This window comes from Carica papaya, chromosome 9, assembly GCF_054855325.1.
Source record: "Carica papaya isolate Zhongbai chromosome 9, ASM5485532v1, whole genome shotgun sequence".
Lineage (NCBI taxonomy): Eukaryota > Viridiplantae > Streptophyta > Magnoliopsida > Brassicales > Caricaceae > Carica > Carica papaya.
This window is the reverse complement of record NC_142317.1, coordinates 7,745,149-7,768,722: the sequence shown is the minus strand read 5'-3', so window position 1 is coordinate 7,768,722 and position 23,574 is coordinate 7,745,149. Positions and strand designations below refer to the sequence as shown.

At 35.9% G+C, this 23,574-nt stretch overlaps 1 protein-coding gene across 7 annotated transcripts in view; it reads left to right on the top strand.

The window, feature by feature from the left end:
* The first annotated feature begins 3,107 nt into the window (after positions 1 to 3,107).
* LOC148239774 (uncharacterized) overlaps positions 3,108 to 23,574 on the top strand; it is a 31,496-nt gene continuing 11,029 nt past the window's right edge. For 2 of the 7 annotated variants that reach the window (XM_088211811.1, XM_088211815.1), the window contains exons 1-9: positions 3,108 to 3,726; positions 7,960 to 8,197; positions 8,404 to 11,000; positions 11,096 to 11,241; positions 11,692 to 13,587; positions 13,816 to 13,864; positions 13,967 to 14,214; positions 14,347 to 14,454; positions 15,237 to 15,450. In XM_088211811.1, the coding sequence (XP_088067937.1) occupies positions 8,005 to 8,197; positions 8,404 to 11,000; positions 11,096 to 11,241; positions 11,692 to 13,587; positions 13,816 to 13,864; positions 13,967 to 14,214; positions 14,347 to 14,454; positions 15,237 to 15,450 (5,451 nt within the window). In that variant the 5' untranslated portion in view covers positions 3,108 to 3,726; positions 7,960 to 8,004. Of the gene's footprint in view, positions 3,727 to 4,811; positions 5,046 to 7,959; positions 8,198 to 8,403; positions 11,001 to 11,095; positions 11,242 to 11,691; positions 13,588 to 13,815; positions 13,865 to 13,966; positions 14,215 to 14,346; positions 14,455 to 15,236; positions 15,509 to 23,574 lie in introns of those variants that run through there. The other 5 variants (XM_088211812.1, XM_088211813.1, XM_088211816.1 and 2 more) reach the window with 5 other exon arrangements.

Sequence of the window (23,574 nt, the reverse complement as noted above, 5' to 3'; positions counted from 1 at the left end):
AGCATTTTAGGTAGTATAAGAGAAAATAAACAATAAACTAGGACGAATATACAATGATCAGTTCCGGCTCTACTAGTGACCTGTAATTAATTTTAGAGTTTTCTAATTTTCACAAAATACAATATTATTGATTATTAAGCTTCAATTTACTGTAATAAAAAAAAGGTGAAAGATTCTTACCCTGGATCGGTGTCTGAAATACTGTACTTTCTAATACACCTCTTGGCAGTCCCCGGGTTTCTTGAATTTTTCATGCGAAAATTAAAACACCCGTCACATCTTCGAAAAATAATGCAAAAGACCAAAATAAGCGTTGAAAAACCTTTTCGGCCAATTTTAGGGTTCCGACACAGCGACATCGCCATGCTCCAGCGTTGGCTCCGCCGTCCACCGTGGCAGTTCACCTCGGCCTGGCCAGTTTTGACCAGTTTTGGCCGGTTTTACATGTAAACCTATAAAAATATGAAGTAAGAGGTCTCAGTTGGTCGAAAAAAGTAAAAAATCAAAACACTACTGGCAAAAGGTCTTCGGGTGTGGGGGCTCCATCGGTCCTCCTTCTTGGCTGAAGTTCTCATTCGGCTAACCTTCATCCAAAAAGGACGGTGAATATGGTGGTAAAAAAATTACGCGAAACAAAAAACGAGAAGGGGTCATTTGAGAGGGTTTTGAGTTTTTGCCGCGGTAGTTCGGCTAAGATTTGCCTGTGGTTTTTGGCTCACCCGTCGACCATTTTGCTCTGATATGGCTATAAGAAGACTCGCGAGCGAAAATAAATTTTTTTTACTTCTTTTGGCGATCGGTGGTTGCTCGAGTGCGACAGCGATGGCATTGGCGTTCCTCTGACAGCTGGTCTTCCTTCCGACCGTCTTTTTCTTCTTCTTTTTTTGGCTAAGAATCGGCTAGGGTTTTGGTTCTCTGCGAAGAGGGATTTAAATGCTCCTCTCCATCCGATCTAGACCACTCGTTCAAGTTGACGTGGAGCAAGGAGGATCGTTCGATGATTTTCAGTTTAGGTTGATAGTGTGGACGAATTTAGACCGTCAATCGCGATCAATCTTGTTCATTCGATCGTGTCTAAAGAGGGAATGCATCTGCACCGTTCGTGCGCGCGATATGCGATATGGACCATCGGATCGTCCAGGCACGTGGATTGCCCGCAAGGAGTCGATATCAGCGTGTCCACCACGCGACGTGTCCTAGTTCGCCTTGGCTATTGACCGAGCTATCCCACGTGGCCAAACTCTTTCTTTTTTGCGATTTTATCTATTGTTTTCAAATTTTCTTTCAAAAATACCACAGTATTCATATTTTCATCCATTTTTTCTTGAATTGTTTTCAATTTCGTCATTAATTTAATTTTTCTAAAAGATTTAACAAAATTAAATTAAAATAAATTTTAATTATATATATATATATTTTATAAGTTGAACAAAATTATCTAGGGCCGGATGTTGCATGGATAAAATTTGATCAACTTTCATAATAATCTTGATTAATTTTAGTCTAATTTCTAATTAACAAACACCTATACAAATATAGATACACACCAAAATAAAAGAAAAAAATATTTTTTTATGTCAAAAGATGCAAAAAAAGATTAAGAGGGATATTAAATCCAAAGAATATCCTTAAATTTTTATTTGAACATTTGATATATATAAACATATTAAAAAAAAAAATAGAAATCTTATATGAAAAGTAAAAAATCTTTTAAATAAAGTATAAAAAGCTCAAAGTGATAATTAAAAATATCTTTAAGAGGTTGTTTGTTATAAACTTATTAATTTAACGTATAAGCTTTGTAATAATATGTAGAGTAAATTATTATTAAAGTCTTAACTTACTATAATTTAGTTATATTATTCATTTCAGTTGTTTTCAATATTTTTTATTTTTTTTTAAATATAGTTTCATTTCATTTACTAATAGAAGATACTTAAAATTGTTATATAAAATTTATACATTTTATAAACTAATGCAAAAAAATGAGTTAACCAATTAACAAGTTAATAACAATATTAAGTTATTATTAATTTAATTAATTAATTAGAAAAGTTTATTAAATTATTTTTTATAAAATTTAAAATATGAACTATAAAAAATCCAATGTCTAACTTACCACACTAGTAATTTTAAAATCATAACATATATTCATAATATACATACAACATCTTTTTTTTTTTTTTCTATATTATAATAGTGTTTTAACTTAGTAATAAAATTATAATAAAATATTTATTTTAATTTTTTAATATATAGGTATATACTAAATTTATAAAATTATGAGACCGTGGACCGCACGCCATGAAAAGTTAGTTGCTTGTAGAAGCATAATAAAATTTATTTTCAATGAGATGTATATAATTAGATATGTTTTTTTTTTTACAATTATATTCAAAATTTATATATTACGAAATTAAATATAATAATAAAATTATTATGAATTATGTCAAGTTGTAAAACATCATAGTAATGCATTCATGATTCTATTAACAGTTTTTGTTTAATTTATAGCAAATGATAAATTTATTGTAATAATTAGATTCACTAAAATAAAATAATATTAAAATAATTATTCAACTAATATAATTATGATAATATTATATTATATTATTTTATGTAGTAACAATTCACTATGATATTTAATTAAATATATATATCAATAAAATTTACAATTAAAAATACAACGATTAATAACTTCATTATTTAATATTGCATAAAATTTTAATCATTTCTTATGAAATTATGAGATTAAATTTAAATTATCAACAACAGAATTTTGTATTTTCAGAATTTTATTTGGATACTATGATTATGATTAGCAACTTTTTAGACAGATTAATAATAGTATAATCACAACTAACAACTTAAAATTATGATTTAATCAATCAAATGTAATAAATAAATAATAATAACTATTACATTATTACTTCAATATTCTCACCAACCACAAATACAGATGAGTGCGCGACTCTTAAGTAAATGGTGATCAAGATTAATCAATCAGGCGCGTGTTACCCAGAATGTGGGTCCGCCAATAAATATGACGTGTCCAAATCTTATTGGAAAACCACTTCAATTTTAGACAAACTCTCAACAACTCTTCAAACCCCCTTGCTGCCCAAAAGACGCTCGATTTTCCATACCAAGAACTTCGGGTCCGAACCTCAGTTTTGCACCCCCGTTCGTTGGAAATTTTGCACTATTTCGATCAGTTTATCTCTCTCTCTCTCTCTCTCTCTGCTGACGCTCATCTTTCTCCCGACCGCTATTTAAACCCTAACACTTCACAGAATTTGGACAGTCTCGACAATTGGTTTCGAGCTTCAAAGGAGGTCAACCAGCGTCACTGTGAGTCAACATCATATCCTTTTTATATGTTGAAAACCCTAATTTTTCTACTTATAGAAGATCGTTTGTACATTTTGAGACTCACTCTTCGCTGAGCTTCTTGCGTTCTGTAGACGAGCAGCTTGGTAATTTTTCTCTGCTGTTTTGTGGTTTGAGCTATAGTTTTGTGGTTTTTCATTACCATTTCTTTTCGGTTGTACATGAGAGAGTTTGAGAGAATTTGCGGGTCATGGATGTGTTCTTGACTTTGATCCCTAGAAGATGAAGTAAATGAGTGAATTCAGAGCTGGTATATTATGCCGTTCTTGCTTGAAAAAGGATATGATGTTTCAATTCAGGCAAGCATTATAGTTGTATCCAGCATGGTTTGTTGAGGTTCGTTTTCTCTTTTTTCCTTCATAGAAAACGTCTAGACTTGGAATAAATTGTTAGTAATTTGATGGCTTTTCAGTTTTTGTATTTAAGCAGCTGTAAATGGCTTTAAAGAGTTTTTATCTGATTTTGGTTTGCCATGTTTATGGGTGTTTTAATTTGTTGGGAGAGGGTTATGCTGGCACAAATGGCCTTTGTTGGCTGTACCTATTGCTTCTCTTCCTCCCTTTCATTTATGTTTGAGAATCATTAATTTTTCATGACTGATGGGTCTGTAGTTTTTCTTTAATGCTTGGTTCTTTAATGCTTCTTTTAACTTTCATTGATTAGGTCCATTTTTCTTATTTCTGAAATTTACTTACTTTAACGAATATACCTCTTTGACAAACTAAATTTGGAAATTAGTAACTGCGCTGGTGTCATTGATGTCAATAATAATCTGCTTTTTCCTGGTATCTTTAATTATGTGTATTATCTCAAAAAAAAAAAAAACTTTAGTTATATGTTCTTTTGGTACCTTAAGAAACATGCAAAGGACTTTCTGAAAATAAAAAGGAAACATACAGGGGGAAATAAACTTAGTTTTGTCATAGATTATTATCAAACAACAATAGGAATTTTCTGTTGGTTTTATGCATAGACAATGATGGGAGGTTAGGAGCTATGAAAATTATTATTTTCTTTTCAAATAAAGAATTTAGTGAAAATTATAGGCCAACAATTTAAAGAAAGGAATAGTGTTTGTTCAAGTTAGCCATTTGACTAATTTTCAGAGAGCTATGTTGATAGCCACATTGTCCTTTTATATTTCATAGTTGCAAAAGATCCATCAAATCTATGCCCTTAAATAGGTGATTCATTTAATTTGAATGATTGAATGATCCCTCTAATTTTTACCAGGAAAAGAGAATAATCACTCTCATTATGTTAGGACAGAAGGGGTTGTATTCTATTGGAAACTGCATAGATCCAATACCAGTCTCATTGGGTGCATCTAAAAATTACTATATATGGTTCTGGCTAAAAGATTATTTACAGTCCTTCACAAGATAATTGGTAATTCGCAGAATGCTTTTGTTTATGGTAAACAAATTTCTGATGCTATTCTTATTGCAAATGAAACGGTGGATGAGGTCATTAGAAACAACAAACAAGGTGTTTTGTGCAAAGTTGGGATTTCATTGATTATATGTTGGAAAGATTTGGTTTTGGCACAAAATGGAGATGTTGGATTAGAACATGTATCACTACTACTAGCTTTGCAGTCATTGTGAATGGAGACCTTTCTAACTTCTTCACCGCTTCGAGAGATTTAAGGCAAGGTGACCCACTATCTCATCTCCTTTTCATTATTGTTATGGAGGTTTTGAATAAATTACTTGATAGGGCCAAAGAACTTAAACTGCTTTAGGGGATTTTTTTGGGACACAGGGACAATCAGATTGAATTAACACGCCTATTTTTCGCGGATGACGCCCTCATTTTCTGCTATCCTGACATTTGATCACTGATTTTCTTGAAAAGTTCTTTATTATGCTTCCAAGCGGTCTCTGGTTTAAAAATCAATCTTCATAAATCTGAATTGGTGGTGATGGGTTCTCAATCTGGTAAATCCCTGGCACAGATTCTGGGTTGCATAGTTTCTCAATTACTTATCTCGTACCTTGGTGCTCCCCTTGGGGCCAAACATAAAGATAGAAAAATTTAGGATCCAATCATTGATATGTTTCAAATCTGACTTGCCAACTAGAAGAGGAAATTCCTATCAAAGAGGGGACGTTTAACTCATTAAAAGCACCCTATCTAATCTCCCTATTTATCACCTTTCGGTGTTCAACATTTCAACTTGTGTTGCCAACACTTTGAAATCCATTCAGTGCAACTTTCTCTAGGGAAATGACAATAGTAACAATAGGAAAATTCACCTTGTAAATTGGAAAGAAATCAAGAAACCTATTAAAGATTGTGGTTTGGGCTTGAGATTTATAACTACACTTTACAAGTCCCTTCTTGGGAAATGGTTTTGAAGATTTTGGAACGAAGGTAATAGTCTATGGAAATCAATCATATCGTGCAAATGTTTCAACGATGACTATCATAATCAATCTAGAATTAAAAATAATACATTTGGTTTGAGCCTTTGGAAGAACATTTGGAAACTAAATAATATCATTTTACAACACTCTAGTTGGGTTATTGGGAATGACAACAAAATAAGATTTTGGTTTGACATATGGCATGACAAGTTGAGTTTTCAAACAAGATTCCCTCTTATTTATGCTATATTGCCAGGGATAAAAATATTTTGGTTAAAAACGCTGCAGTTCTTAACAACTAGGCTTTTGGCAGGTGTTAGTATTCAGAAACTTACAAGATTGGGAGTTAGAGGAATATTTATTCTTGCTACAGATGCTGTCTTCAATTCAAGTTTATGATAGGGAGGACAATCTAAAATGGCTACTCTCCAAAAATGGTACTTTTATTGTCAGATCTCTCTACAACCACTTGACGGGCAATCTTAATTAGAACAACATTAGCTTTCCTTCCAATATAATATGGAAATCTGGTGCAACTCCAAGAATTTCATTTTTTGCTTGGGAAGCTACAAAAGACCGCATTCTTATCCTTGACAACCTAATGAAAAGAGGTTTCATGATCGTCAATAGATGTTTCCTATGTAAAAACAATTTTGAAACCTATAACCACTTGCTTTTAGGCTGTTCGGTTTCACAGCACTTATGGAACACCATTATTAGTCTTATGGGGCTGTCTTGGGTCATGAATAACAACATTCATGCTGAACTCCTAGCATGACAAGGCTTCAGCAGCAAGAGAAAAATGTTAAAATTAATTTCACTCGCCATAACATGGGTCCTTTGGAAAGAGAGAAACAATCGCACTTTTGAAGATATAAAATTTGATTTTAATAAATTCATTGATTGTTGGTTTCACTATTTTAGTTCCACTATTTTGGATCATAACATCGATAATCTTGATGATCTTGGTTTTGTTGTCGATAATTTAATTGACTTGTAAATACATTGTAAATGGGTTGTGCCCCCTTGGCACTCTAATATCAATACAACTTTTCACTTTTATTTAAAAAAAAAAATGAATGCAATACCAGTATTAGGATGCACTGAGGCAGTAAAGAGACATACCCTACAATGATAGTTTTATTTAGTGTCTCAAAATTTGAACTTATAAAACATCTTATCACGCAATGATTGAATAGTCAGTCTAATTTGCTTAGGAGAGAATGGGCTGATTTACATGGAATTTTAGAAACATGATGAAAGGATTATCAGTGTTAGCATGCAGTGAGACTGTAAGGAGACATGACCTAATAATAATAATCATTGTAGCATCTCGTGGTCTGACCTTTTGAAACACAGTGAAAGAATTTACTGGAAATAGAAAGAGAATATTGACCAATTAATGAGGCTCTGTATTTGGGGATTTTTGTGGACAGAATTTTGTTTATGGAGTTATAGAATATAAACTGGTAAAAATAGGGAAGAGAACATTGACCAAGTTTTGCATGATGCATGTAGTTCATCTTGGGATCATAGAGGATGATGATTGGGATCTTAAGATGTCTTCTTTTTTTCAGTACATTCTTGTATTCAAAGGGATTGCACTTAATTCATTATGTACTAAGAAACTCTCAAGTATGGTTCTAAGGGAAGGAATTGACCGAAAGTGCATAAACCAGTGACAGGTACAACAGGGGTGTACATGTTATTTTATATTTTTCCCTATGATAAGCAATGGAATTGGGAAGATGATGAATGATAAGAATTGCATTGTTACTTGTGATAATTACTTTGGGGGTGGAGAATTAAGTGGGAATTCCTCATCTATGGCATTAAGGGCTAATTCAATACATCTTCTGAAGAGAAAGATGTAACTTGAAGGACCTCTGCAATTTTGTCTTTTTTCCTTCAAATCTCATTTTTCTAGCTGTTAGCTTGCTTGTCTTGGTTAGACCACAAATTAGATTGACAATGCAATCATCACACTTCCTTCCTTTGTCCTGAAATTTATGCTTTGGCTTGTTTGGACCATACTACCTATCAGTAATGCATATTGATTTACTCAAATTTTTGCCTGCAAAATGAGCTTGGGTGTTTGGATTGCAGCAGTTGTGCATATGAAAATATTTGTTACAACTATATGCTCTTTGGTGGAATTTCAAGAATATTAGAATTTCAACTTTATCCATGTTTCTTCTAGGTATTTGTCTTCTTCATATGAAAATTTTGTGGCTTGACCGTATCTATGCCTGGGAATGAAGTTGGCGATAGGGTCCACAATTTCTTTGGCCAAGAGAACTTGTCCCAAGGTCGACATCATTTTCAGGTTGTTGATGGGACCTGGCCGGGCTTTAGTAACAATGTCTGGGTTGGCAGCCAGAGACAAATTGGGTCACCTCTCATTTGCAGCATGAAGAATCTTAATGTACCACAGACAGGTATTCATTACTTTGATCTTATTTGTGTGGTTTATAATTTTAGATCTTTCTTTTGAGAGCATCCTGCGACAGCTGGTATGTTCTTTTCTTTCTTGTTTTTATATTTGTTTTCTGTTAAGAGTCGGCTTGATTTGAGAATGATATTTCTCATAGATTTTGAAGCTGCCCTCTGCTATTAAAAATATTTCTTTTTCTTCTGGCACTAGCTGATCCTGGGAGAGGACAGTCTTCTAGTTTGCAGCATGGTATGGATTGTACACAATCAACTTTGAGAACTGATTTCTTCAGAGGTCAGCCTCAAATTCATCAGCAGGCTATAAATGGCTGTATGCAAGGGATTCAGGTTTTCCCAACAGGGCAGAATGAAGCAAACTTTTTGGGAGTAGATACAGAACCTGATCGACATAGTTTAGGATCAAGAGGCGTATCGGTGATTGATCCACACTTGATAAATGGTCCAGATATTCATAAGAAAAATTTAATGAGGCTAGAATCCACTGGATCTCCTGTCAATTGTGATTTTTTTAGAGGTCAACAACAAATGAGTTGCCAGCAACATGGCATGCTACAACCTTTGCCTAGGCAGGGACCTGGGATAAGTGATATGCTACTACATCAAGAGATTATGTTTAAGCAAATGCAAGAATTGCAGCGGCAGCAGCAACTACAGAAGCATCAATTGCTGCAACAAGAAGCAAGCCAACGAGGTTCCATTAATCAAGTTGCATCTGTGACAAGACAGATAACAGGCAATCCCTCAGCAGGTCTGGTAAATTGTGTTCCCATTCATGACACAGCTAATTTTTCATGGGTACCTGAGCTTGTGGCTGGCAATACAAACTGGCTGCAGCGTGGGGCCTCTCCAGTTGTGCAAGGATCACCAAATGGGCTATTGTTTACTCCTGAACAAGGGAAGGTGCGCTTGATGAGTTTGGTTCCTCAACAGTTTGAACAATCACTATATGGGGTCCCTGTTACTAGCACAAGAGGCACTCCAAGTCAGTATCCTTCTATCCAAATGGATAAGGCTGCAATGATGCAATTGTCAGCAAGCAATAATTCCTTTCCAGTTGATTATTATCCTCCATTTCCTGATCAAGTTAGTATGCAGGGAAATAGTATGCTATCTAGGCAGGGCTCTCATGGGAAAAATATTTTTGGCCCTGTTGCTGATGGAGGACCAACTGGTGGACTCTGTTCAGGAAACTTACAGCAATTTAGTCCCCAGCAGCAGAATGCATCAGTGCAGGAATTTAATGGTAGACAAGATGTTGTCCTTACATCAGAAACATCAGAAGAGAAAATGTCATCTCAGGTTACTCCTCCACAGAATGTGGCTTCACTGGATCCAACTGAAGAAAGGATTTTGCTTGGTTCTGATGACAATTTGTGGGATGCTTTTGGCAGGGGCTCTAATATGAGCGGCATGTTGGATGGTTCAGACTTTTTTGGTGCATTTTCCTCCGTGCAAAGTGGGAGTTGGAGTGCTCTTATGCAGTCTGCTGTAGCAGAAACATCTACTGGTGATGTTGGGCCACCAGAAGAATGGAGTGGTCTGAATGTCCAGAATACTGCACCACCAAGTGGAAATCAGATACCTTCAATGTTCCTTGATGGTGGTAAACAACAATCTGCATGGACTGATTGCAACTTGCAGTCTGGCTTGACCATGAACAACTCTAAGGCCTTTTCTCCATCTGTTAATTATTGCAATGTTCCAGCTGCTTCACAATCAGGAACCAAGGTTTCTCATGAACAAAATGAGAGATTGCAGCCTGATCCTCCACAGAGATTGGCTCAACAGTTTTCAGATGACAGAAGCAAATGGTTAGAACACAACTTACAGAAGTCGGTGGTTGACGGCAGTCAATTTCACCAAAATTTTGCTTATTCATCTAGTGCAGAGTTAATCTCAAAGGGTGTTTCATGGAGTAATCAACAGGGTGTATCTGCATATGGCCCTGGTGCCCAGGTGGGCACTAGGTTAAATGGTTGGGACTTAACTGAATCTGCAACGTCTGCTGGGGGTGCCACACTTAAAAATCTTGGAAATGATAGGTCATTGCAGTCTTCTCAGGGTAATGAATACAATACTAGCATGCCCGACAGGATGCGTCATGATACCGGTATTCTTATGGTTGATTCTCTTTCTAATGCTGCTATTGAGATGGGGCATTTACTATCTACAATGGGAAGTCAGGAGAACAGTAGGGAAGTTTCAGACTTAAATAATGCTGCAGTAACAGATTCAAGCAATGTCAGGGCCAATCAGGAAACCAGGCAACAAGTCCTAAACAGTAATAATCTTAATTTTTTTAAAAATGTTGAAACTTCAGCAAGCGCCAAAGGGAGTGGGCTTCCGGGAAATTATCAGCATCATCTGGGTGAAAGTCCAAAAGTTTTTTCTTTAGGAAATAATAACTTGAACAAGGGGGTTGTTGATGCACGTGATATGGAGAACTCTATAAAAGAAAACTCTGAGGGTTTCCAGCCTAATGCATCTCAACATGCTTCCACAATTACTGAAGAAAATGTTTGGTTGGATGCTAATAATTCTCGCACTTCACTTGGTGGGAAGCAAATGTCAACTGGCCATGTTGGTCGCAAACCTTCTACAACTCGCAAGTTTCAATACCACCCAATGGGAGATCTTGATTATGATGAGGAACCTTCATCTGCAACAAACCAAGCTGCACTTTCACAGTCAATGTCCCAGCAGCAGGCTTCTCGGGGACACCAAGTTTATGTTGGAAAAGCAAAATCTCTTGGTCATATGACTAGAAATTCTATGGAGATTGAGAAGGTGATTCTTCAGCTTTCGTCATGCATGAGAATAATGTTGATTTCTTTTTGAGATCTTAGACAAGATTTAATGAACACTTGGAACTAAATGTTTAGGGTCATTTATCTGCCCCACAAGGAGATTCAAAAGGCATGGATGAGGTACCTTCAAAAAGCTTGCATCCAGGTCATATGCCTAGTACATCTGCCTCCTTTGACAGATCTGTCACTACTTGTGGCCCAGACGAGACTGTCCCCTTGAGGTAGTTGAGCATAATATATCTTCTTGGTGTAGCTTGCTGTTATTAAAATTTTATTGATGTTTTTACTGTTTTAGTCTTGTTTGAATCTTCTCTCCAAAGTATCACATAGTTGACAAAAAATATTTTGTCCATGATAATAGAACTTGTTCAATATTTGTTGAGTTGTTTATTATTTCAAAAAAAAAAAAATTGTTCTCTCGTTTTATGACTTAACAGTTTCCTACCTACATAACAATGGCCTTTCTGCTCATTGGTATGTCTCAACCCCAATATCTTGGAGGTTGAGGGATCAAGTTTTGCCTGGGGCCATGTAGACTTTATGATGGCTTTGAAACAAAAAAAAAAAGTCCTACCTGTATGCTTTCATTTAATTATTTGCTTGATATGCATCCTAATTTATGTCATGAGTTGGAGAATTAATTAGTGCGCCATGAATGTCCCTCATTTCAGTCAGAATATGCTAGAGCTTCTTAATAAGGTAGATCAATCAACAGAACATGGTGCTTCAACACACTTAAGCTCTTGTGACCGCAACCCATCATCTGAGATGCCTGATGCAGAAACTTCTGATGGATCTGTTGGTCATCTTCAGCAACATCGGTCATCTGGTTCTCAAGGGTTTGGTCTACAACTGGACCCTCCATCTCAGCGGTTGTCTATTCCAGACCACAGCTTTTCTTCCCAGAGCTTCTCTCAGGCAGTTAATTCTTTAACTTCAGTTCATATCACTTCTGACACTGGAGGAAAAAGCCACTCATGGTTGGCTCCCATGAGCTCTACTCAGTCGTTGCCTTCTTCTGATGAACCATCTGATGGAACATTTATGAGTAGTGTACCTAGCATCTCAGGAAGAACATCAGATGATCATGATTCGCTGAGTAAAATGCAGGGAGATTCAACTGCCTTGTTTTTGGCCATTTCTAATACGAGAAATCGTCTACAAAGCCAGCATGTGAGCAGTCTGGGAGAAAAAATATCATCTACTCAGCCTCTCAATCTTCCTGTTGATAGGGTTGCTTCTCAGAGAAAACAGATAGACAATTCTGCTGACAGGACTAAAAATAGTCAGCTTGAATCAGTGTCATTGCCTGAGATGTCTAGATATAATCTTGTTTCTTATACTAATACATGGCCAAATACAAGCACCCCAAGTCATGTAAGAGATCCAGTGCAAAGCTTTCCTGTGAGTGAGGCAAGGCCAACTCAGCCTTATGTTTCCCCCAATACACCTCGGCACCTAACAATGTTTTCAGAAGTTTTACCTAATACTCAGGCCAATATTTCAAATCAACAATGTTCATTAGGTGCTCAGCTTTGTAAGCCTTATCCAAATTTGTTGACGCCCCAATTTCAGTCAAATAAAAAGTTGGAAACAAGTTTCTCTTATCAAAAGAATTTAGATCAAAATTATCAAAAGGGGGTGGATGAATCATCAGGCTTAGTTGAGAAAGAGCAACTAGCTAACGAGCAGCAACTATTGGCTGAAAACTGTGCTGATGGCCAGAACAAAGTGAATACATTGCATATGCAGGGAAAAGAAACTTGTGCAGATCATCCATTTGATATATATTCAATGCCTACAACCAGTCAAAGAGATATTGAAGCTTTTGGTCGATCCTTAAGGTCAAATGATACTTTGAATGACAATTACTCCTTACTGCATCAAGTGAAGGGAATGAGACGTGTAGAGGTTGATCCATGTAAACGGAGTCTAAAGAGATTTAAATGTCCAGAAAATGGTATGGATTCTCAGCAGGTGGATTCTAAGGGAGGACAGCTGTTATCATCAATAAATCATACATCACTTGCATTTGGAGACCCTAAGATGCTAACCTGTAATTCAAAACCCGAGGATGATTGTGATACAAATGTGTCTGCTTGTGAGATGTTTGGGATTAGTCGGCACGATTCTCAATCTCTATCCTCCAGTAGTAATCCAGCTGCTGTTGGAGATGGTTACCCTCATATCAGTCTGCGGATGGCCCCATCGTGGTTTGGTCAGTATGGTACTTTAAAAAATGGGCAAGTGTTGCCAATATATGATGCTCAGGAACGGGCTTCTGTTAGGACTGCAGAACAGCCATTCATTGTTGGGAGGCCTTCTGATAGTTTGCATGCTTGTCACCTAGTGGGGCCAGTACATACTTCCGATACCAGTCAGCTTGGTAATATCAGGCAAATTACCAGCTCCATGTCCATTGCAAGTGAACCTTTATCATCCCCTCAATCATTATCCAATCAAAATTTGGCCATTTTGAGGCCAAAGAAGCGTAAAAGTACGACATTTGTACTTGAATCATGGTGTAAAGAAGTAACTCAGGGTTCCCAATGTCTTCAGAATATTAGGTAATTGGTAAAAACAGCACTTTTTTTTTTTCTTTTTTAATTAGCATATGCAATCTTTTTCTTTGGTTTAATAATCATCAGTTTTTTAGTTGTATTTATCCATGCCCTACAGAAAAAAAATAGACAAGCTACTTTTGTTGTTTAGTTGATGATGTTGCTTGATTCATATGGCACTTCTTTTTATTTTTAACTAATTGCTAATTAGATTCAAAATGCTTTTTGTTGCAGTATGGCGGAAGTAGGATGGTGCCAAGCAGTTAGCCGACTGGCAGAGAAGGTGTGCCTATTGTTTATCCATGACCTCCCGCTGTAACAGTACTTGTGCTTTTTCCTTGGATAGTGTTCTTAGTTGTTTTACATGCTTCAATTTTGGTGACAGTTGGAAGATGAAGTTGAACTAATAGAAGATGGTTCAGCATTGCTTCGATCAAAAAGAAGGCTCATCTTGACAACACAGCTTATGCAGCAACTACTTCATCCTTCTCCGCCAGTAGTTCTTTCTTTAGATGCTAGATCCCACTACGAGACTGTGACATACTTTGTTGCTAGGGTATCCCTGGGAGATGCATGTAGCACATTATCTTCCTCTGAAAGTGATAATGTTGTGCCGCCTGACAATGAAAACCTGTAAGAATTCCTGTTGAACATTATCTCTAACTTCCTTATTATGCTTTTGAACATGATAGGTAAATTTTTCAAGGTACTTCTGAAGATATTATTCTGATAATAATAGCAAGTTTTTAAAATATGTTTTTTTAGCCTGTCTGACAAGGCCAACGCATCTGAGAGAACTGATGATCCGTTCATAGTGAAAGCCATAGAGGACTTCATTGGTAGAGCAAAGAAGCTAGAAAATGATCTGTTGAGGTAAACACTAATTATCAGTTGTATTTACATTTTTTTTATTTGATTGCCAATACATTATATTTTATATGCTTTAGTTCAGAAAAGAGTGTTCTCGAACTAGGTCTTCCTCTCACTTGCACTGGGACATGTTTTCCATTGCAGAAGTGCCATAATACACGCTAGTGATCTGTTTCCTAACTGAGTAGAATTATTTGTGTGATAAGACCCTTATTGTTTCTCATCTTTTGCTTACATCAGTTTAATCCTCTGTGGATAGGCATTTATAGTCCGTTGATTCAATTTTCATTCAATTCTTATCTTATATACTTAAGATAATATAAATCTTTGGTATGTAAAATTGGATGATAATTTTCACGATTGAGTCAATTTCTTTCTTTTTGAATGCCTTTAAAAATGGATTTCGAAGTGCTAGTGGAAATCCATTTATAAAGATGTCAACATAGAGTGGAATTGATCTAAATGGTGCTATGAAAGATTTCAGTCATTGGATTGGAAAAGGCAATTGTAGGAATTTCTTACTCCTGCTAGTATGATTAACAAAAGGGGTTCAGGGGGCTTAATAGTTTTTCTTTTCTTGAAAAAGTAAATATTTGGGATTGATTTGGCCGTGCATATTTTGGGGGTTTTTTTTTTAGGATCTTCTATTCTTCTCTCTTTTATTTTTGTGTATTTGTGGTTGCTACTGTCAATAATCATACATGTTGCTGTGTGCTTATATTCTACGAAGTGGCGCATGCCCTCTTATGCCTACATGTTTGTAATTCTTTCTTCTTGTTGTGCAGACTGGACAAAAGGGCTTCAATCTTAGACTTGAGAGTGGAATGGCAGGAAATGGAGAAGTTTTCTGTCATTAATCGATTTGCTAAGTTCCATAGTAGAGAAAAAACCAATGGAGTTGAGACCTCACCTTTCTCTGATGCAACTGTGAATGCCCAGAAATTTTCTCCCCAACGATATGTTACTGCATTTCCAATGCCTAGGAATCTTCCCGACAGGGTACATTGTCTTTCACTATGATCATTAATTAATTGATTTTTCCCTCTTTCTTGGTCAACTGTCTCCACGGTCCCCTTGCTTTTCTGGCTCATTTTCTTCCAACTTATATATTGGCACCTGAACATAGTTGAATCACACAGAGGAATGTAGGACAAGGATGAACCTGAATAATGATGGATGCTGTTAGATATTTTTAGCTAGGCAATTGCTATCGTTCTTTGAAAGATAAATTGGCGGTTGCATGCTTGAAAGGCTAGAAAGTAGATGCCTGATAAATATTTCTTTTTAACTGGGGGAACAGAAGTTCATTCTTGTTTTTCAGAGTTTGTACCGTAGCTAAAGTTCCCGATAATTATGCATTTTGTGCTCTCAAAACTTTGGATCATGGGGGTTCTAGTTACAATAAGGTTTTTGGCCCCCATTTGTTTTCATTATACTTTGGGGGTGGTGGGAAGGTTGTTGAATTTCGTGGATCAAAGTCTTGAATAGCCATTTTTTTTTTGGCACAAATTGTGAGCACCTTGATGGGGGTCGGTGATACAAGAAGAATGTGTAATTTCGAAAATTCCAACAAGGAAATTAACAAAAAGTAAATTTAAAAGCAATGAAGTACACAACACAATTTTTATAGTAGTTCTGCCTTCAAATATTTTTCATCCACTACCTTGACTTCCACTAGCCGAGAATGTCAACACTTTACTAAAATGTGAATTTCATAATATCTTTCAGCAGCTAAGACAATCAATTTACTACCTTTTCTATGTCTTAGGTAGAACCAACTCCCTTACCTTTTTACTGGTGTAAGTAAAGTTTCTATCTCATTGCCTTTTCAATGACTTTGGTAGAACTAACTTCCCAGGCTTACGCTCCCACTGGTTCTAGAACAAAGAATGCTGACGTCTTGGAAGTTTGATATCATAAGTTGAAAGTTTTAAACACTAGTTTTGCACTTATTGTATTTGATGTTCTCTCGTGTTCTTTACTTTCTTCTCTACTCTTAGTTCTTCTTCAAAAGCCAAGTATTTGTAATGATAAAGAACATTCTTGAAGAGGAAAGATCAAATTGAGAGTCCAGGACTTTAGCTTGAATATGAGCTAATTTCCAAAAAAGTGATATTCCCCTGGAAATTGCTCGATCTTCTTAATTCTCTCCATGGGGCTGCTATAAGCTCAAAAAGATGGCTTTACAGAAGTTTGTTTTAAATGGTGAGATAGTGGCCGACGGCTAGGAAGAAGGTGGTTAGCTTCCATAGTTTTTTAAATGGTGAGATAGTGGCCAACGGCTAGGAAGAAGATGGTTAGCTTCCAAAATTTTTTACTGAGTTAAATCTATGATTGTAGTTCCAAATGTTTGAGTGCAAAGATTAAGGCAGAATTTTTAAAATCAAGATCAAGATTGTAGCTGCTAATTTTTGTTAAGAAATTTGATTTTGTTTCATGTAGTTCAAGTGCAATAAAGAGCATAATTGGTGTATGTAAATAATTTGAATAGGATGGCATGAAATTGATAGAGGCATAAATCAAGTGCACGAAACTTCTTAATTTCCTCTAAGGATTAGTGTAGATATTTCCAATAACACTTACCATAGATATTCTATGCAAATCCATATGCAAGAAATGTTAAATCTAGCAACCAAAATTACCAATTATGTTACAATCATCACTTTTAAATAGATTGCTATAATGTAAATATATAAATTTGATTTTGTGCATGGAAGGAGTTTCATCTTCATCATAAATTGTAGAGGGATTTTCCCAATAAATTTACCCCAAGAAACAAGCTATTGATGTTTTCCCCAATTATGTAATTATGTTTTAACTTATAATGTCTTTGTTGAAAGATTAAATATTTTATCAACATTAATGGAATGGTTAGTGTTGGATACAATTATATAATTATGTTTTAACTTATAATGTTTTGTTAAAAGATTAAATATTTTATCGACAATGTTAATGGAATGGTTACTGTTGGATCATGGTGTACCGATTTTTGTTGGAGTTCATTTTCTTTTAAATCTGAAGTCTAGTTTGAATTTGGTTTTAAGCTCCCTTTCCAATCCTTGGTTAATTACACTCTTCATTGACACCATGCCTGTTGACTTATTGATGATTGGGATAGTTCATATTAGGCGTAAGAGCTGTTTTTGGTATATGAAAATGCTAAGTTGATAGTCTCAATTCATAGGATCGATTACACAGAGAACAGGGACAACTTTTGAAAGTCTTGGCACCCACCTGTTCAGAATTCCTTAAATCTAAAGTGGGTAACAAATTGTTAAGCCAACCTAGCAATATCATGAGCTCTTTGGAAATGCAGCTATATTCTTTAATTCTAGTAGTACTACCATGGTGGCCTTGTTTTGATTTTGATTGTTTGGACTTTTTGCACAGATTTCTTATATAATTTTTCTAAATGTATTGGAATTGTAAATGTAAATGTTATCTGCAAAAAAGATACGTGAAAATCTGCAAAAGATTAAATGAGATCTTACAAAATGAGTAGCATTTGAACATCAGACTAGCAGATTGTCTGATGGTCACTTCTCTCTCTGAAATTATTTAAACTATTTTTACCTGTTGTATCACATAATGTTGCATTGGTTTTTCTACCCTACTTGGGAAAAGAAAATGAGTTGTTTCCTTTCTCTTGGGCTATGTGTGGAACAAATCTAGTAACTCCATAAAATTCATTTGCAGATGCACATACTTCAACTCAAAGATGGTGGAAAAAAATATTTCATAAATTAAAAAAATAGACTTTATATGAGATTCTATGTAGAAATAGAACCATGCATATTAAATTCTATCAAATTTTATAATATTTTAAGCCATGCATATTAAATTCTATCAAATTTTATAATATTTTAAGTATTATAATTTTGCATTGAATTCCTTAAGAGGTTTCTTTTTTTTTTTTTTGTCATTGTAATACAATTTACATTTTCTCATAGTTGAATTAAGTCTAGATTTACAAATGAATTCTACAAAATTTTTGGGTTTTGTTCTAAACATAGCCTATTACATCTTGACTATGGATCTACTTATGGGTCCGCTTACATAGAAATATGCAGAACTTTAGAGTATTTTTTAATAGAAAAAGAAGTATTATTAAGAGAAAGAAAGAGAAATACAATCATGGGGAATAAGACATCCTCCAAACAGGAACACTAGAATAGACAATAAAGATAGAGGAAAATGGTCATCATGTGGGAGGACAAATGATTGCCTCCAAGTTCCAATGGACCTCAGCAAGAGAATTGTCAGAATAACTCCTGTAAGCTTTGGCCCAAAAAGTAACCAGAAAAGTCAATCTGTCCCACATCTCTTGAAATGAGGAGTAATGATCATAAAAAATGCTCCAACTGTGCTCAAGCCAAACAGGCCTGCAAAAACAGTCCCCGGCCAAATGGTTTTGGCCCTCTTGGAGACTTCCTTCCCCTGAAAGCTAGCTCGTATTAAACTGTCCACTTTTGGAGGAACAAACCAATAAAAACCAATCATGGCAAATACCTTAGTCCATATCTTATGCTATCTCACAATGAAGGAACAAACGGGGTTGAGTTTCGCCATCTTTATAACACATAAAGTAGATGTTTGGAGATAGGGCTCTATTGGATTGATGGATTTGTAACATCTCATTTTTGTTGAGCCTTTGGTGAATGATAATCCAAACAAATACTTTGAAGGAACTGGAGATTTCTAAACTCCCTTGGCAATAGGCAAAGGGAGACATGTGGGGGTCTATGGTGTGGTGATCAAACATGGATTTACTAGTATATGGGCCTAAGGGTTCGATGGTCCAAATTTTTGTCAGTATGTGGATTAACATTTATTGGCTCCAACAAAGATATCAAATTGAGTATGTCAGGAGTCTCCCTTTCAGAAATGTTATGTGTGAAGTGAAAGTTGTAGGAAACACTGCCCTTAGTAAATGATGCAAAACTTGATATCGGAGTATTATGTCTAGATGAGGTATTAAACAACTGAGGGAATTGAGTGACTAAGGGTCGATCACCAGTCCAAGGATTTTCACAAAACAACTCTAAAACTGTCTTTCACTTTTAGTCAGGTTAAAGGTTTATAAAGTGGTAGGGTCTGGGATATGACTTGACAGGAACTTTTTTATGAGATATGATGGAGCTCCTTATAGAGATAGAGAAAAGAAAGGAGGAGGAAAGTGAGAGGGGAGAGATTAAAATCTAAAGCAAAAAATAAATGGGGAATAGAGGGTTTTAGAGAATTAAGAAGATTGTAGTCAAGTATTGACAATTGACAATTGTCGTGAGTGCCTTCTACTTTGGTACATATTAACAATTGATTGGTTAGTGAAGGGTAATGAGTAGCTAAGGTAAGAGGTCGTGGAATTCTTTTGCAGATTATATCGTGAGGAGATCAATTGGAACCCAAGTTGGATGACCTAACCTTCATGTCTTTGAATAAGTCGAGTCGAGAATCGCTTGAATGAGAGTTCACTAAGGAGGAGAGTTTTGAGAGAGACACACAATCTAGAGGGGATAAAGCCCCTGGACCCGATAGTTTCAACACAGATTTTCTACAAAAATTTCATCATATAACGAAAGAGGACATTTTTGAACTTTTTAAGGAATTGAATGAATATGAGTTCTCTATTAAATCCTTAAGTTCTTCCTTCTTGGTACTTATTTCAAAGGTGGATGGATATGTTGTGACTAAGACCTACCAACTTAGTTGGACTTCAGACCTATCAGCTTAGTTGGGAGTGTCTATAAGTTCAGTGCAAAAGTGTTGCCTAGAAGGATGACTAAGGTGATGGATGTGTTGTGGGTGAATGTCAACATGCTTTTATGGAAGGAAGGCAAATTCTGGATGCGACTCTTGTAGCTAATAAGGTTGTGAATGATCTGTTATTCATGAATAAGGAGGGTGTCCTTTGTAAGTTGGATATGGATAAGTCTATGATCATGTAAATTGGGGCTTCCATGATTCTATATTGAGGAGATTGAGTTTCAGGAACAAATGGTTTAATTGGATCAACTTATGCATTTACTACAATTTCTTTGTGGTCATGATGAATGGGGGTTCATTTTCATTTTTCAAGACATTCAGAGATGTTAGATAAGGTGATCCCTTATTTCCCTTATTATTTATTGTTGTTATGGACGTCTTGAACAAAATGTTGCTAAAAGCTAGTGTGCTGAAATTATTTAAATGTTTAAAGGTGGGTGAAGGTGAGTATAATGAGGAGGTAACTCACTCATTTTTTGCTAATGACACTTAAATGTTTTATGAACTAAACGAGAGAAAACACTTAACCTCATATGCATTTTACTAAGTTTTTAAGCGGTTTCTGGGCTTAAAATTAATTTAGCCAAGTTTGAGTTGGTGAGATTGGGCGATGGGAGGAAGCTTCATGTTTGGCAAAAGTCATGGAGTGTAAAAGTTTGGAGTTGTCAATTATGTATGTAGGGTTAGTATTAGGGGCTAAATGTAAAGATGTGGAGACTTGGGATCCTGATGTGGCGAGGTAAGAGGAGGTTGACGGGATGGAAGAAAAACCTCCTGTTTAAAGAGGGAAGACTTACACATTAGAAGTATGATGATCAATATCCCCATTTGTTACATGTCTGTTTTGACATCCATGCGAGTGTTGCCAAGAGGTTGGAATCAATTCAATATAGATTCCTTTGGGGCGACTCAGCAGATAGGGAAAAAGTATCATTTGGTGGTGTGGGAAGATATCAAAAAGCTAAAGTTTCAGGAAAATTTGTGGTCAAGATCTTTAGTGGAGACGAATTTTGGCCTTACAAGGTAAGTGACAATAGATATTCATGAATGAAAATGGTATCCTATGGTGGAGGATGGCAATGTTGAAGTTTGAAACTGTGGATGTTGACTATACTGCACGGAAAAGGGATATGGAAAAAATATGTGTAGGTAGGAATAAATTTCAGGTTTGTATGAGGGGGAGGCTTGACATTGAGTACATGATCAGTTTTTGGAGGATCCTTGGTTAAGAGGGATCACTCAGGAAACAGTTTTCCCATATCTATTATATTATGTAAAATAAGAATATCTCAGTTTATGAGTCATTTATAGATAATGGGGGAGAGAAAAGGGAGTGGCATGTGGAAGTTATGAGAAACCTAAATGATTGGGAAATTATCAGTTACTCCTCCATACATCTCATTCGTCTCAAGTAACTGGAGTAATAACCAACTAATTTGGAGAGTCAATGCTAGAGTGTCTTTTTTGGTCACGTCTTTCTATAATTATTTGATTAAAAAATGACACCATGAAGACTAGTTTTCCTTTTTTGGCAAATATAGGATGGAGTCTTGGGGAGAATTTGGTGAATGAATGTTTTCTATGCAAGAGGGAGATGGAGTCTTGCAATCACATCCTTTGTTGGTGCCCGCTTGCATATAAGTTATGGATCATGACTTACAAATCTCTGGGAATTAGTAGGGTGATGGCTAGATCAGTGAGGGAAAAGATTTGTGTTTGGAAATGTATTAGTGGAGGAAAAAAGCATGTGAGTCGAATTCCTTTTGCTATTTTTTAGATGGTGTGGAAAGAGAGGAACAAAAAAGTTTTTGAAGGGGTGGAAGATGACTTTGATAAAATTAGAGATTGTTGATTCCAGACCGAAGAATTTTGGACATGAGTTGTCATTCCCTTGGTGCTTGTGAATTAATGAATCTTGTCATACTTTTTATTTAAATAAAAAAAGCTTTTGTGAGATATAGATTGTCTTGATAGGGCCTCCCTACCATCCCTGCTACCTCTATGAATACTGTTGATTTCCTTATGTCACAAAGTCTATGTCCTCCATGAGATAGAAGGGTCTTCCATGAGATCGTAGGAGAGAACTTTACATCCTCAATGAATTTCTGGATTTGTTTTTGGCCAAGAGAGATTTGGTGATAAGGTTGGAGTTTTAAAAGAACCAAATCAGCCACTTGAAATGAACTTTCTATGGCGAGCACCATACACATTCTTTATATGTTGTTGGGCTTGAAGGAGCTGATTTTTGCAGCATTGTGTCACAATGGTGTAATTCACAACAAGGACTTCCACTTTTGATAACCCGAGAAAATAAAAAAATGTCGAGGTGCAGGTTGCCCATAAGCGACTTCAAAAGGAGTTTGCTTTTGGAGAAGAATGACTCCTTGTATTATGAGCATATTTGCCTAAGAAATCATCGATTATAGTTTTGAAAGCACGGGATCAAGGCAGAACCATGGTAAGGAAAACAATTTTCGAAACAGGGAATTAGATTGGGCTCATAGGGAAGAGGGTGAAGCAAGAAGTAGAAGATCAAACTTGATTAGGGTTTATTAGCGAAGAGCTAAACACGTGTCTCAATCTAGGAAAAGAACAGAGCATGCGTCAGCCATCGAGTGAAGCTGGTTAAGAGTGGGGTTCGTGTCTGCAATTCGTGAATAAATGAGTTATGTGGAAAAAGATCAAGAAGGCATATTTAAGGAGAAACACTTAGGGTTAGGTTAAACAAATGAGGCCAGAACTTCACTCGTGTCGGGTTTCTCTCGTTTCTTGGGTTCTCTGGAGATTTTTCAAATGATTCATGGCGATTTAAATTTCTTTCGAGTTTAGATACCTGTATTTTTTAAATCTTTACATGGTAAGCTTAATATCAAGTATATCTTCATCGATTCTTCTCTCTTCTGTTAGTCTTTTCCTATCTTGTCACTCTTTCCCGTATTTTCTTCCAATCAACCCTATTTTTCGTCATTTGGCACTCAAACAATCGGGTACATGTCAAAAGTACCTGACACCCATGTAAGCCGAAAATGTTGTCAAAAATAGTCATGCTAATGTTATGGCAGTATAAGGATGTGAGAATAGGATACAGTGAGAATGTCTGGAAAAAAAGATCCACAACTACCAACAAAAGATTCCCGAGGAGTGGGAAGTCTTCTACAAATGCAAGAGATATGTCGGCCCAAGTTTGAGAAGAAACAGGTAGTGGCTATAACAGCCCTGCAGTTTGTAAGTGTTCAAACTTGTTTTTTTGATAAACAAGGCAAGAACGGACAAAATCCCTTGTGTTTTCATGCCTTGCCAATAAAATTCAACCGCACCGGAGTGTTTTTTGATACCCTTCATGGAATTGATAATCGATAT